This window comes from Hypomesus transpacificus, chromosome 24 (assembly GCF_021917145.1).
Source record: "Hypomesus transpacificus isolate Combined female chromosome 24, fHypTra1, whole genome shotgun sequence".
NCBI classification, from domain to species: Eukaryota; Metazoa; Chordata; class Actinopteri; order Osmeriformes; family Osmeridae; genus Hypomesus; species Hypomesus transpacificus.
Genome location: NC_061083.1, coordinates 4,788,740 through 4,804,419, shown reverse-complemented (window position 1 = coordinate 4,804,419; position 15,680 = coordinate 4,788,740). Strand labels below are relative to the sequence as shown.

General features: G+C 50.3%; 1 protein-coding gene across 1 annotated transcript in view; it reads left to right on the top strand.

Annotated features, from left to right (window-relative positions):
- Nucleotides 1–8,534, top strand: part of trpv4 (transient receptor potential cation channel, subfamily V, member 4) — a 14,190-nt gene extending 5,656 nt beyond the window's left edge. Inside the window, exons 6-17 of the mRNA XM_047048520.1 lie at nucleotides 214–354; nucleotides 1,991–2,289; nucleotides 3,131–3,310; nucleotides 3,591–3,749; nucleotides 3,843–3,935; nucleotides 4,220–4,293; nucleotides 5,257–5,422; nucleotides 5,516–5,582; nucleotides 5,694–6,007; nucleotides 6,089–6,216; nucleotides 6,385–6,503; nucleotides 6,618–8,534. Of these exons, the coding sequence (XP_046904476.1) occupies nucleotides 214–354; nucleotides 1,991–2,289; nucleotides 3,131–3,310; nucleotides 3,591–3,749; nucleotides 3,843–3,935; nucleotides 4,220–4,293; nucleotides 5,257–5,422; nucleotides 5,516–5,582; nucleotides 5,694–6,007; nucleotides 6,089–6,216; nucleotides 6,385–6,503; nucleotides 6,618–6,724 (1,847 nt within the window). The 3' untranslated portion in view covers nucleotides 6,725–8,534. The remainder of the gene's footprint in view (nucleotides 1–213; nucleotides 355–1,990; nucleotides 2,290–3,130; nucleotides 3,311–3,590; nucleotides 3,750–3,842; nucleotides 3,936–4,219; nucleotides 4,294–5,256; nucleotides 5,423–5,515; nucleotides 5,583–5,693; nucleotides 6,008–6,088; nucleotides 6,217–6,384; nucleotides 6,504–6,617) is intronic.
- Nucleotides 8,535–15,680: the final 7,146 nt, after the last annotated feature.

Genomic DNA, 15,680 nt, shown 5'->3' with positions numbered 1-15,680 from the left:
GCGCGTCTTGTTAATCAAATCCCGGAAAAGATTTACATTGGTGAATGAATACCTTAAGACATTGAGGTAACCTTCAGCCGACTACCTCCACGTTCTGCAGGAAAGTTACAAACGTTACAATAACCGACACCTGTACCCCGTTCCACAAGTGTAATCAGTGTACTCCTCTGTGTGTGTGTGTGTGTGTGTGTGTGTGTGTGTGGTACGGTGCAGGTCAGACGGCCCTTCACATCGCCGTGGAGCGCCGCTGTAAGCAGTACGTGAAGCTGCTGGTGGAGAAGGGGGCGGACGTGCATGCGCAGGCCCGCGGACGCTTCTTCCAGCCCCGCGACGAGGGGGGGTGCTTCTACTTTGGTAAGTTTGAAACGGAAGGAAAACTTTATTGACCTGACGAAAAGACAATCTCGAGTTTGTGTGTTTCTTATCGGTTTGGATTAAGATATTCTGTGTATGCTCTATAGTGGTCTATGAAATCCAGTCAAAACATCCTTATAGTGAAGCAACATCCTTTGATGATACTTATTATAATTATAAGTACTATACAGGACATTTTCCAGATTTGGTGGCTTGTGCTGGAAAAGTCATCAATAACAAGGTCCTTACTCAGACTTGTAATGATGTAATGATGTGTGGGGATTTTCCATCGTCCAGTTCCTGCACAGTCACCACAGGTTCTCAGGTCGTTTTCACTGACCCAATCACTGGGGGGTTGGGCAGAGGGGGGGGGGGGGCAGAGGGGGGAGAGGGGGGGGAGAGAACGTCACTCCTTCCACGAGTATCTGAACAGGACCTCGTTGAACGTTGAAAAGTGTCTGTGTCCTGCTGCCCAAGAAAAGCAAACATCCCTTCCTGTCTCTCTCTCTCTCTCTCTCTCTCTCTCTCTCTCTCTCTCTCTCTCTCTCTCTCTCTCTCTGTCTATGTCCCTCTTCCCCCCTCTCTCTCTCTCTCTCTCTCTCTCTCTATGTCTCTCTCTCTCTCTCTCTCTCTCTGTCTATGTCTCTCTTCCCCCCTCTCTCTCTCTCTCTCTCTCTCTCTCTATGTCTCTCTCTCTATGTCTCTCTCTTTCTCTCTCTCTCCTGCGCTGCCCTGGTCAATCAAACATCACGGAGGTGTCTGGCCAAGTGTTCCCTTCCTGAGGCCTGAACACTGCCAGGCCTGAACACTGCCCCCTGCTGGTCATAGAGCCTCACACCCTGGCCTCTGGTCAACCTCCCAGAGAGGGAGAGAGACAGAGACATGTCAATGAGGAGGAACATTTGCTTAGGCTATATATATATATATATTTCAAATTATTTTAAGACACACCCTGTCACAACCATGTGTAAGGGTTTTTGTATTCCAACCACTACCGCACCACCCCACCCCACCCCTCTCTGTCTCTCTCTGTCTCTGTCTCTCTCTCTCTCGCTCGTCCCAAGCACAGTGAGTGTAATTTGCTGCGGAGCTTTGCAGTGAGGTGAGCGGGAGCCTGGCAGAGCGGGCAGCTAATGTGATTTAGCGCTCACGCTAATGCTCACGCTAATGCACCGCAAGCACCCATGCAAATCCAGGAAGACGGCCGTCTCTATGAGAGGTGACAGAGTCATCTGTCACCCATGGCAACAGCTCAACTCAGCAGCTGCTGCTGGAAGAGTGTTCTCAATGGGCCCCTCCCTCAGACAACAGCTAATTGTGCTCTATTCAGTGCGAGGATTAAAGTCAAATCTTTGATCCATATTTAGTGCGCTTTCCAAAAAAACATGTTGGAAGCGCTCTCGATTCCTGAATATCATCTTCTTTGTTCTGGAATAAGTCTATACTCAGCAGTAGTCCAAGGAGTGACGATTGTGCTGGGTGTGTGTGTGTGTGTTGGGTGTTTCTGTGTGTGTGTTGGGTGTTTCTGTGTGTGTGTTGGGTGTTTCTGTGTGTGTGTGTGTTGGGTGTTTCTGTGTGTGTTGGGTGTGTGTGTGTGTGTTGGGTGTTTCTGTGTGTGTCTGCCCCATCCATCCAGGTGAGCTGCCCCTCTCCCTGGCTGCCTGCACCAACCAGCCCGACATGGTGCATTACCTGACAGAGAACGCCCACAAGAAGGCCGACCTGCGTCGCCAAGACTCCCGGGGGAACACGGTACTCCACGCCCTGGTGCACATCGCAGACAACACCCGCGACAACACCCGCTTCCTCACCAAGATGTACGACCTGCTCCTCATCAAGAGCGCCAAGCTCTACCCCGAATGCAACCTGGAGGATGTGCTGAACAACGACGGCATGTCGCCCCTCATGATGTGCGCCAAGCTGGGCAAGATCGGGGTAAGACACGGGGGGGGGACTGGAGGTCCGACACATCCCGTCCATCACGTGGCTCGTGACTTGGTGGTGGTGGAGGGATGAAGCTTGGCCTCGGTGCGGACCTGTGTTTGTGGGAGATGACTGATGTGTTTGGGGGAGATGACTGATGTGTTTGTGGGAGATGACTGATGTGTTTGTGGGAGATGAGGGATGTGTTTGTGGGGGATGAGGGATGTGTTTGTGGGGGATGAGGATGTGTTTGTGGGGGATGAGGGATGTGTTTGTGGGGGATGACGGATTTGTTTGGGGGAGATGACTGATGTGTTTGTGGGGGATGACTGATGTGTTTGTGGGAGATGACTGATGTGTTTGTGGGGGATGACTGATGTGTTTGTGGGGGATGACTGATGTGTTTGTGGGGGATGACTGATGTGTTTGTGGGAGATGACTGATGTGTTTGTGGGGGATGAGGGATGTGTTTGTGGGGGATGACTGATGTGTTTGTGGGAGATGAGGGATGTGTTTGTGGGGGATGACTGATGTGTTTGTGGGGGATGACTGATGTGTTTGTGGGAGATGACTGATGTGTTTGTGGGAGATGAGGGATGTGTTTGTGGGGGATGACGGATTTGTTTCTGGGAGATGACTGATGTGTTTGTGGGGGATGAGGGATGTGTTTGTGGGAGATGAGGGATGTGTTTGTAGGGGATGAGGGATGTGTTTGTAGGGAATGAGGGATGTGTTTGTGGGGGATGAGGGATGTGTTTGTGGGGGATGAGGATGTGTTTGTGGGGGATGAGGGATGTGTTTGTGGGGGATGAGGGATTTGTTTGGTGACATGTCGCTTCCCCGTTGGCCCCAGGTGTTCCAGCACATCATCAGGAGGGAGATCAAGGACGAGGAGGCGCGCCACCTCTCCCGGAAGTTCAAGGACTGGGCGTACGGCCCGGTGTACTCCTCCCTGTACGACCTCTCCTCCCTGGACCCCTGCGGAGAGGAGGTCTCCGTGCTGGAGATCCTGGTCTACAACAGCCGCATCGAGGTGAGCCACACGGTCATACGCCTGCGCTTCAGGGTGTCACAGTAGAGTTGCTGTATGTGGAGGGATCAGGATTTCGATTTTTTTATGGACGTTTTTTTGTTGTTGTTGAAAACTCCACTGAGGTATTTGGGTAATGTATTTCTGTGCTATATTTAAATACTGAATTAAGTATGTCGCCGACAACAAGCCACCTTCTCAAAACTTACTGCATACACAGAGCGGCACAGGCAGTGGAATCATCTTCATGGCTGCGCCTCGTGACCTCATTTCCTGTCTCCAGAATCGCCACGAGATGCTGGCGGTGGAGCCAATCAACGAGCTGCTGAGGACCAAGTGGCAGAAGTTTGGTGCAGCCACCTTCTACATCAGCGTGGTGTCCTACCTGGTCACCATGACTATCTTCTCCCTGGTGGCGTACTATCGCCCCACGGGGGGAAAGGTGGGCCACGGAAACCCGGTCGCCCGATGACATCACAGCGAGGTGAATCGTCCCTTTGCGTTTGCTCATCTAGTTGTGTGTGTCCCTCCGCAGCCTCCCTACCCGTACGTCACCTCCACAGACTACCTGAGGATGACGGGGGAGGTTGTCACCGCGGCCTCCGGAGCCTTCTTCTTCCTCATAAACGTGAGTGTGCCGCGCTCTGATCCCCCCCCCCCCCCGGAGGACTCTGACTGCCTTTAATGTTGCACCTGAGCAACGAGCACAGGCTCTTTTGAAGATGTCTTGAAATGTAGTGTCTGTTCTCCAGGGTACCCAGTTCATTCACTGTCTCGTTATGTAGAAAAATGATATTTCTCGCCTATTTTTTTTTTTTGCTCCTTTGCTTGTCTGCTTATCTGGTGTACAAAGCATCATCCGCAGTGTCTGTTGGCATTAAGAAGATGTCTCCTCCCCTTCTCTATCTGTAGATTAAGGATCTCTTCCAGAAGAAGTGCCCTGGGGTGAACTCTTTATTTATTGATGGCTCCTTTCAACTGCTCTTGTAAGACTCCAGTCCACCCTCTCTCTCTCTCTCTCTCTCTCTCTCTCTCTCTCTCTCTCTCTCTCTCTCTCTCTCTCTCTCTCTCTCTGTCTCTCTCTCTCTCTCTCTCTGTCTCTCTCTCTCTCTCTCTGTCTGTCTGTCTGTCTGTCTGTCTGTCTGTCTGTCTGTCTGTCTGTCTGTCTGTCTGTCTGTCTGTCTGTCTCTCTCTCTCTCTCTCTCTCTGTCTCTCTCTGTCTATCTCTCTCTCTTTCTCTCTCTCTGTCTCTCTGTCTGTCTATCTCTCTCTCTCTCTCTCTCTCTCTCTGTCTGTCTGTCTGTCTGTCTGTCTGTCTGTCTGTCTGTCTCTCTCTCTCTCTCTCTCTCTCTCTCTCTCTCTCTCTGTCTGTCTGTCTGTCTGTCTGTCTGTCTGTCTGTCTGTCTGTCTGTCTGTCTGTCTGTCTGTCTGTCTCTCTGTCTGTCTGTCTGTGTCTCTGTCTGTCTGTGTCTCTGTCTCTCTCTCTCTCTTCCTCCCTTCATCCCTCACCCCTTGTCTCACCTCAGCTGTAGCTCTCTGTGACTTTTACTCCAGGCTAATTCTCATCCTTTTAATTGATTTGTCTAATTAATTCCACCTCCCTCCCCTCCCCCCCCCTTCCTGCTTTATAGTTTACATCTTCTTTAATTAAACCCACGATCCGAAATGAGAGCAGAGGATGTCGAGCACGGCTCAAAAGCCTGTTTGTTTTAGTCATTAACATTGCCTCTGCAAGGCCTACATCTTATTAAATGCCAAATGACACATCTGTCTGTACTGGATGTATCCTCAGTATCACTTAGCAGGAGGATTAGAGCTGTTGCTTTGAATCTTAACAGAAGCCCCTCTCCTCTCTTCCCCTCTCCTCTCCTCTCTTGCCCTCCCTTGGCCTCTCCTCCTCCCCTCTCCTCCTCCCCTCTCCTCTCCCCATCCCCTCCTCCCCTCCCCAGCTTCATCTACTCAGTCTTAGTGATAGTGACGACAGCTCTCTACCTGTCTGGGATCGAGGCCTACGTGGCTGTCATGGTGTTTGCCTTGGTGCTGGGGTGGATGAACACGCTGTACTTCACCAGGGGACTGAAGCTCACAGGCACCTACAGCATCATGATCCAGAAGGTCAGGTGCACATGAGGTAGACACTCTATTACTGAGAAATGTTGAAGGTAGAGTTTGATCTAAAGTTTCCTTTCTCCTCTCTGGGGCCTCCAGATTCTCTTCAAAGACTTGTTCAGGTTTCTGCTGGTGTACGTGCTCTTCATGATCGGCTACGCTTCAGGTAGGGTCATCCTTCCCTCCTCTTCCTGCCAATCACACGGAAGCATGGCGGCCCATGCAGAGGATAACCCCCATTCGCCCCCCTCCCCGGCCCCGTCCTGTTCCCCTCCAGCCCTGGTGTCCCTCCTGAACGTGTGCCCCCCCGCTGGGATGGCCAGTCCCCAGGATGGGGGGGGCTGCCCCACCTCCACCCAGTGCCGTGACAACAACACCTTCAGCAGCTTCCTGCTGGACCTGTTCAAGCTCACCATCGGCATCGGGGAGATGGACATGATCAACAGCGCCCAGTACCCAGCCGTCTTCCTCATCCTCCTGGTAACCTACATCATCCTCACCTTCGTCCTGCTCCTCAACATGTTGATCGCTCTGATGGGGGAGACGGTGGGCCAGGTGTCCAAGGAGAGCAAGAAGATCTGGAAGCTTCAGGTGACCGGAGGCCTCAGGTCCCAGCGTTGGGGGGGGTTGACCAGAGGGCTCCCTTAACTTGATCTGCTTGTTTCACGGCAGTGGGCGACCACCATCCTGGACATCGAGCGCTCCTTCCCGGTGTGTCTGCGCCGGTCGTTCCGCGCCGGGGAGATGGTGACGGTGGGGAAGAGGTGGGACGGTACGCCAGACCGCCGCTGGTGCTTCAGGTAGCTGATGGCGTCGTACCTGGCGGGAACATCTTTGTTTGAATGGATAAAGCTGTCTGATGTATATGAATAAGCGTGAATGTATGACTGTTGGGAAGTATGGTTTTGTGGAGCCACTCAGATCGCGGAGGAGGCGTTTTGACTCCTTGTGTCCCGGTGTGACCGCAGGGTGGACGAAGTCAACTGGTGCCACTGGAACCAGAACCTGGGCATCATCAACGAGGACCCGGGCAAGAACGAGACCCAGGCCCACGCTGCCCAGCAGGCTGTCAGAGGCCTGAGGAGAGGTGGGGCCCGCCGGGCTACAGGCCGCACGCACGCCCACACGCACGCCCACACGCACACAGGCCCACACCCCCGACATGGAGGCACCTAACCCTGGTTGTGGTCTGCCCCCTCAGATCGCTGGTCCACGGTGGTGCCCCGGGTGGTGGAGCTGGGCAGGAGCCCACGGTCTGAGGACCACGTGCTGGAGATGGAGCCTCTCACCTCCAGGCACAGACCCTGAGGTGGAGCCTCCACCAGGGGGAGCCACCAAGACCTTCCTGGAGAGCCTCAAACAAGTGACAGAGACGACTTTGCCAAATTTGCACAGAACTCAGTTGCCTTGCAGGTATGTATTTTGGTAACCCTTTCACAGGGGATTGCGGATGATGTAAGTGTTGCAGGAGGAGAGAGCACTGGACAAACGGGACAGCCCTCCAACCATCACTCGAAAAAACTCGAACTGAACAGAAAGATATTTATGGAAAATATGAAAGGGTTGGTTAGTGGTCGGGTCAAGAGGAGGATAGCGCGCTACTGGGAGAGAGATGATGTACCTCTGCATTAGACGCTGCACTCAGGGAATAGCTCTAGAATCTGTTTTATGTTTGTACTTGTACCCTGTCTTCTCAGCCTTAAGGGAGAAATGGATTTTCAAAGTGCCAGTGTAAGCATGCTGCATGATAATCACGGATTACAAGGCTGGTGCTCAAACCAGAGCAGAGATGCCATCAGATACACTATCTCTCTGATTGCAGAAGGCTGCAGAAAGGAGGCTGTTCTTGCACTGAAGTGTATCTCGCTTTCCATTGACATATTCCATTTGTAAAACGCATATCTCCTGTGTCATTTCTGATTTGTGGATTTTTACGAACATGAGGGAAATGGTTTTCTATTAAGTGGACAGCCAGTATACATATAACTGACAAAAGCATAGTAATTGGTTACCCTGGCAATTCCAGTGTTTCTGTGTTCATGCAGCAGAGTTATTTACCCCACACTGCATAGCCCAGCCCTAATATAGTTTGCATTATTATATTGTCGTGACATTTAGCCATTCAGCCACTGGTTAATGCTGTTTAATGAATGCTCTGCTCGCTGTATGAGTGAAGAAAGAAAATAAAAAATGATGACCACACACATGGGTGCTAGAGGCATACCAATCAAAGTCTGTGTGGATTTGCAAATAAAGAAGCCTTTAATGTCTTGGCAACGACATTAAAGCTTCTCCAGGTTCATCTCCCTGCTTCACAGGGGTGTGTGTTAAGAGTTTTAATAGGTTGTGACTGTGCTGTAGATATACTGTAGATTTTGATTAATTCTTATCTATCAAGTCATGTTGAAGGTCTTTGGGGTGAGTCTCTTCATGTCTTCGATTTTATCGCTTTAATCATTCTGTAAATCTTTATTTAGAGTTGTATATGATCGTTATGCTTTAATATATGTAGTGTGTATATATCATTGCAAAGTATATCGTAAAGCACACACCAATTATTGGTTGAGAGGCAGATATGTATTCTGTGTAAAAGCATTAAACAAATGTGATTTGTTAATCGTTTGTGCTGTAGCTCAAGTTAGATTTTATACTGGAACTTTAGCTACTGATCTGTCATCAGGGAAGGTGTTTATAAGAAGCATACTTTTATTTTAGTCATAAAAAAAAAAAATAGAATATTGAAACTTATTGACAGTGATGTTTCTTTGTGCTTCCACTGCTTATACTGTTAGAAATATTGAAGTTGAAGATACAGTTTTGCAACAAATATGACTGTCTGGCCAGTGTATCTGTAACAAGATCTCCAAAGTGCATATATAGTGCATTTTACCAGCATGCATTTGTTTTTTGTTTTATGAAATCTGACTGCATTTCCTTTACTGGACAGCAGAGGGAGGCACAGATCCAGATGTTTCAAATTAATTAAAATGTAGATATTTTGAGCTTCCAATAGCCTATGTCTAATATAGGTAAAACAAAAAAATTGTTGTACTGGTGCTTACAGTACATAGATGTTAATGTTTATTTATCTGAAAGAAATGAATAAATACATGTTTTAAATACCAAACTGGTAAACAGTGTATTTTTTTTTTTTAGATAAGGCCTCACACAGTTTAATTTGTTTTCTTGTCCACTATCTGAATGATAACACTGTACCACTCTGAGAACGCTTCTAGGCTTCAGTCCATCACCTTTATCATCCGTGGATTCCGTGCTGTGATACACTTCCCAGGGCCTCCCCTCTCCCCTCCACACCTTTTCCCCTCCCCTCCTCTCCTCTCCACACCTTTCCCCCCTCCTCCCCTTCTCTCCCCTCCACACTTTCCCCCCCTCCTCCCCTCCTCTCCCCTCCACACTTTTCCCCCCTCCTGCCCTCCTCTCCCTCCCCGGCCAGCTCTGCTGAAGGACAGGGGATTCTCCTGCCACCGCACACAGGACACTCTAATCCTCTTTGCCCCAACTTTAACTGGGCCACTAATCCTGCAGGTTTATCTAAGCAGTGAGCACCTAGCACTGCTGACAACTTGGCCTACCCTCCTCCCTGCAGCCTTTAAGTAGGACAGGGCCGGGGCCCGACACTGTCACCGTCAGCAAGTCTGCAACCACACTTGCACAGGAAGCGTAAGCCGCTATCAGAACGGTTTTCCCGTGCAACGCCTGCATAGGTGCTCGTGTGTGTGTGTGTGTGTGTGTGACGCAACACTGCAAAAGAAAAAAACCGCCAGTCAAGTCATCTTGACTCGGTTATTGTTTATGTGTAGATGGCGGGGAGTAGCTGCAGGGTGAAGGTGATCACCTTTTACGCACGATGCTTGCGTAACTTCGCCTTGGCAGCACATGCTGTCCGCTCCCTTGTGCCGCCAATGAAGCCATAACATGTTGAGCCTGATGAGTGCTCAGATGCCATGGTGCTCAGGGCTTGTCTCCCTGCTGCAGGACTGTGAGGCTTCAGTTTCCACTCGTTGTGGTATTGACAGAGTCAACCTCAGGCAAGACTGCACCCGGTAGGGAAGAAAACACCTCTGTTTGCTAGGCTGTACTTCAAAGCCTTCACTTCCTCGGCAGCTCGGGTGTACAGAACCACAACATCTCCCTACGTGTTGACCGCGAGTTCAGGTCGCAGTGGAAGCGTACTACAAGAAAAATATGTGCTACGTGACTCACAGCTTGTGAAAGAAATGAGCAGAGCCGAGAGAGAGAGAGAAAGAGAGAGAGCGTGGGGGACATTTTGGCTTCCGTTCAGCCTGTTCTCATCATGGCCCGAGACGTGCTCTGCAGTCGCAGCTAATTATTCTGTCCTTTGAAGTAATTCCCTTTTCATATGCGCCAGTGAAATAGTGCACCCAGGTGTGACATTTCTCATTGGGTCAGTCGCTTGGGGGGAGTGGGTGGGGTTAGCGGGGGGTGAGGGGAGGGGGGACAGGATGGGGAGGGACAGGGACATGTCCTCAGGAATGTTGCGGGAGAGGTGACCTTTCAGTCCGTCTGCGATCAGGGGAAGCAGCTGAACTTGAGATGATTGCGAGTGCTGCAGGTTGACAGGCGAGGGCGGGCTAATAGCAGAGCCGCGGCCCGGCTGACCGGACAGCCTCCGCGGGCGTCCCTCCTGATTTATTGCGAAATTGCCAGGGACTCAATGTGGCGTGCAGGTGAATGAGTTTGGCTAATAAGAGAAGCATTTCTGCTCCACGGATCCTCCTTTCCTGTGTGAGCGAGCGTGTATGAAATCAGTGTGCAGTCTCCCCGCTCCACACGCTCTGCTGGAGGCGGGAGCCTCATCAGTCTGGGGCTTATGTCGGGGTTTGGGTGGGTGGAGTGGTCGGGGTGGAGACGGGGGGAGGAAAGTGGGGAAAAGAAAAAGGCCTCGACTTTGCGGTTTGGAGACGCTGCTGCCTTTCATGTGTCGACGCTCTAAGGGGCTTGATGCTGTAGTCTGTAGCGACGTTTACACGTGTGGTTTGACCTACTGTGGGTTCAGTCACTCATAGTTGAAATATCATACTCAAGGCCTGGGTATCACCTAGACATGGTGTGATGTGTACAAAGATGTCAATAACAAAATGAGAACCAGAATGTGGCTTTGCCTACGTACTGAGAGCTCCATTAGAGAGAAAGTAAGAAGGTTGAGAGGTTAGCAGCCCGTATTTGACCTTCAAATCACAGGAATAGAAGTGGGTCAATCCTCATTTAGAGAAACCTCTGTCGTTTCCATGCATCTCACAGGCTGCAGAGACGGGACACCTTCGTTTGGATACCTCACCATGCGAGGTGTGAGGAAAGTTTAATCCAAAGCTGGCCTTATCTCATCCCCTCTCTATCTAAGCATCTTTAAAAGTTCCCATGGATCTGTTTCAGGGAGTGTCCTCTTCATAAATCCTCACCACAGAAGAAGAAAACTGAGCAATCACAGATATCAAAGCTTGTCCCTTTATCTCTGTGCTTGGTAAGAAAGTGTTTGTGAATACCAAAAGTGACCCTAACTTGCTTTATTGAAATTAAAATCTAATGTGAACAAAAGTTTGGTCTTAGAAAAAGGCTCTAATGATGATGAACAATGGAGATTGCAGCTATATATTGGTCATGTGATCCGATTGCCAATCAAAGTAAATGGTTGGCAGGTGTGCTTCATAAATGAGTGGGTGATTGTGGCAAGTACCCAAGAGTGGTTCCATATCCTACCAGTCCCATTGGCTCATAGATGAGGGACGTTGTCTCGTAAACAAGACGTTAAAGGTTTGATTCCCAGCAACTATCAGTTTTTAAAATCTAGAACAGAATTGCAGAGGCAAGTACCCAAGAGCGGTGACCATATCCTATCAGTCCCAATGGCTCATAGAAGTTTGATTTCCAGCAACTTTCAGTTTTCAAAATCCAGAACAGATTTGCAGAGACAAGTATCCAAGTGCGGTAACTATACCCTACCAGTCCCATTGGCTTATAGATGAGGGACGTTGACTTGTAAACAAGAGATTGAAGGTTTGATTCCCAGCAACTGTCATTTTTTAAAATCGAGAACAGATTTGCAGAGGCAAGTACCCAAGAGCAGTGACCATATCCTACCAGTCCCAATGGCTCATCGATGAGGGACGTTGTCTCGTAAACGAGAGGTTGATGGTTTGATTCCCATTGAGTTTATTGCCAAATTTTGAAGCGCAGAGTTGAAGAGGCACTTGAAAAACGCCCAGAGAAAAGATCTGTTATAACCTGGATGGCTCAGTGAGTAGAGCGGCTGCCTTGAAACCAAAAGGTTGAAGGTTTGTTTCCAGGTACCAAATTTTAAAGCACAGATTGGAAGAGGCACTTGAAAAACGCCCAGAGAAGAGGTCTGTGGTAGCCCGGATGGCTCAGTGAGGAGAGCGGCTGCCTTGAAACCGAAAGGTTGAAGGTTTGATTCCCGATGTCGAGTTTTAAAACACAGATTGGAAGAGGCACTTGAATAACGCCCGGAGAAGAGGTCTGTTGTAGCCGGTATGGCTCAGGGAGTAGAGCGGCTGCCTTGAAACCGGAAGTTGGCAGGTTTGATTCCCGGTATCGATTTTTAAAACACAGATTGGAAGAGGCACTTGAATAACGCCCAGAGAAGAGGTCTGTTGTAGCCCGCATGGCTCAGTGAGGAGAGTGGCTGCCTTGACACCGAAAGGTTGAAGGTTTGATTCTCTGTGGCAAATTTTAAAGCGCAGATTGGAAGAGGCACTTGAAAAACGCCCGGAGAAGAAGTTTGTTGTATCCCGGATGGCTCAGTGAGGAGAGCGGCTGCCTTGAAACCGAAAGGTTGAAGATTTGATTCCCGATGTCGAGTTTTAAAACACAGATTGGAAGAGGCACTTGAAAAATGCCCGTCCCTACCAGGGAATCCTACCGGTCCCAATGGCTCATAGGAGAGGGACGTAGCCTCACAAACATGAGGTTGATGGATTGAATCCAAGTCGCTGCCAGCGCCAACATTTTAAGCGCAGATTGACATTGAAATGCATGTCAAGAACGCCCGGAGAATGTGCTTCTTTGCGAAGGACTTCTGTGGTGTGGCGGTAAAGGGAGTGAACGTGGACGAGTCATTGGGTACTTGTAGTTCACACATCGCCGGATCGAATCCTCACCCACGGTTGGGTTGAGTCTTCACCCATGGTTGTCTGGAGCCTGTTACAGGGGGAGGGGGCCTGCCACATGGTTAGGGTTAGTGTCATAGGGGGAAGAGTTATTACCAGGGTTACACGAGGCAGGAGTAGAGAGAGTAGGATGGAGGGTGAGGAGAGGGCAGGGTTGAGGAGAGGGGGTGTAATATAGAGGGTGAGGAGAGAGAGTAGGATGGACGGTGAGAGGGAGCAAGAGTGTGAAGACACAGTATGATGGAGATGGGCTTGAGAGAGCAGGATGGATGAGGAGAGAGTGGGTGAAGAGAGAGCAGGAGGGCGAAGACAGAGTAGGATGGAGGTGGGTGTTTGAGGAGGGAGAGTGTAGGATGAGAGTGGGATGGGTGAGGAGAGAGCAGGATGGGTGAGGAGAGAGTAGGATGGAGGAGAGAGAGCAGGAGGGTGACGATGGAGGTGGGTGTTTGAGGAGGGAGAGAGTGGGATGGGTGTGGGGAGGATGAGGAGAGAGTAGGATGGAGGGAGGGTGAGGAGAGAGTGGGATGGGTGAGGAGAGGGTGAGGAGAGAGCAGGAGGGTGAAGACAGAGTAGGGTGGAGGGTGAGGCGAGAGTGGGATGGGTGAGGAGAGGGTGAGGAGAGAGTAGGAAGGTGAGGAGAGAGAGCGGGAGGGTGAAGACAGAGTAGGGTAGAGGGAGGGTGAGGAGAGAGGAGGGTGAGGGGTGAGGAGACAGAGTATGGAGGAGAGAGAGCAGGATGGGGGTTAGTTTTATTTTTTAAAACAAAGCAGTTCACTTTTCAGCAGTGCTCTCTCCTCACCCATCCTACCCTCTCCTCACCCATCCTGCCTTCTCAACCTCCCTCTTCACCCTCCCTACTACCCTACTCTTTCTAACCCTCCATCCTACTCTCCTCACCCCTGCTCTTTCCACACCCATCCTGCCCTCTCCTCTCCTGCCCGCTACCCTACTCTCTGTAACCCTCCATCCTACTCTCCCCACCCCTGCTCTTTCTACCCTTCTCTCTCCCCACCCATCCTGCTCTCCTCTCCCTGCATCCTCCTCTCAGCCTTGCGCCTGCTCTCTCTACCCTACTCTCTCCTCACCCATCCTGCCCTCTCCTCACCCATCCTGCCTTCTCAACCTCCCTACTACCCTCTCTAACCCTCCATCCTACTCTCCTCACCCCTGCTCTTTCCACACCCATCCTGCTCTCCTCACCCTGCGTCCTCCTCTCTCTACCCATCCTGCCCTCTCCTCTCCTGCCCGCTACCCTACTCTCTGTAACCCTCCATCCTACTCTCCTCACCCCTGCTCTTTCTACCCTTCTCTCTCCCCACCCATCCTGCTCTCCTCACTCTCGCCTGCTCTCTCCTCACACCCTACTCTCTCCTCATCCATCCTGCTCTCTCACCGTCCATCCTACTCTCTCTCCTCACCCTCCCTCCATCCTGCTCTCTCTCGTCAGCCATCCTACCCTCTCCTCATCCTCCATATTACACCCCCTCTCCTCAACCCTGCCCTCTCCTCACCCACCATCCTACATCCTACTCTCTCTACTCCTGCCTCGTGTAACCCTGGTAATAACTCTTCCCCGTATGACACTTACCCTAACCCTAACCATGTGGCAGGCCCCCTCCCCCTGTAACAGGCTCCAGACAACCATGGGTGACGACTCAACCCAACCGTGGGTGAGGATTCGATCCGGCGATGTGTGAACTACAAGTACCCAATGACTCGTCCACGTTCACTCCCTTTACCGCCACACCACAGAAGTCCTTCGCAAAGAAGCACATTCTCCGGGCGTTCTTGACATGCATTTCAATGTCAATCTGCGCTTAAAATGTTGGCGCTGGCAGCGACTTGGATTCAATCCATCAACCTCATGTTTGTGAGGCTACGTCCCTCTCCTATGAGCCATTGGGACCGGTAGGATTCCCTGGTAGGGACGGGCATTTTTCAAGTGCCTCTTCCAATCTGTGTTTTAAAACTCGACACCTGGAATCAAACCTGCAAACTTTCGGTTTCAAGGCAGCCGCTCTACACACTGAGCCATCCGGGTTATAAGAGACTTTTTCTCCGGGCGTATTTCAAGTGCTTCTTCCAATCTGTTTTTTAAAACCCGACACCGGGAATCAAACCTTCAACCTTTCGGTTTCAAGGCAGCCGCTCTCCTCACTGAGCCATCCGGCCTACAACAGACCTCTTCTCCGGGCGTTATTCAAGTGCCTCTTCCAATCTGTGTTTTAAAACTCGACATCGGGAATCAAACCTTCAACCTTTCGGTTTCAGGGCAGCCGCTCTCCTCACTGAGCCATCCGGGCTACCACAGACCTCTTCTCTGGGCGTTTTTCAAGTGCCTCTTCCAATCTGTGCTTTAAAATTTGCCACCGAGAATCAAACCTTCAACCTTTCGGTGTCAAAGCAGCCACTCTCCTCACTGAGCCATCCGGGCTGTAACGAGCAACCCAGCTATCCCGCCGAAGCTAACTACAGTAGCCTAGCTTGCTAATAAGGGGCAACCACCGGGGCTGAAAAATGCGGCCAGTGTAGAAGTGGCTTAAAGTCTGCACTTGGTCGCAACTGGCTCCAATGGACTCCCAGTTTAAAATCTAGTTTTTGACAACTTACCAAGTAAAAAGCTAGAATGCCTTCTTCTTATCAGTGTTATCGGCTCCTTTCCAACTCCGCCCTCTCGTCCAAATGTGGTCCAACCATAGAGTTAATATAACTAGAGTAAGCTACTTTTGTCTTCCAAGATGGCGTCCCCATTCATTTCTATGAAAAGTGCTCAGTGGCGCAGTGAGGCAAGCGAGAGCGCGAGACTGGACGCAGCCATCTTTCCACTTCTGTGTCTTCCTGTCTAGCTTTAAACAGTGGCTCTTTTTTTCCCCTTGCTCCGATAGCTCATGTAAATCGGCTATCGGCCAATGTGAACTTTTGTGCTCGTGCCCTGTTAGTATCCGCGAGCACATTTGCAAGTAACTTTTATTGACTAAGCAAAAAAATGGGTTGCTAGTTTACCCATTTCGAATTGGTTTCAAACTTAGCAAAAATCGGGAAAAATTCTTCCATGAAAAAGCTAGTAGTATGAGCCAGGTTCGAGAATCAAACAATTT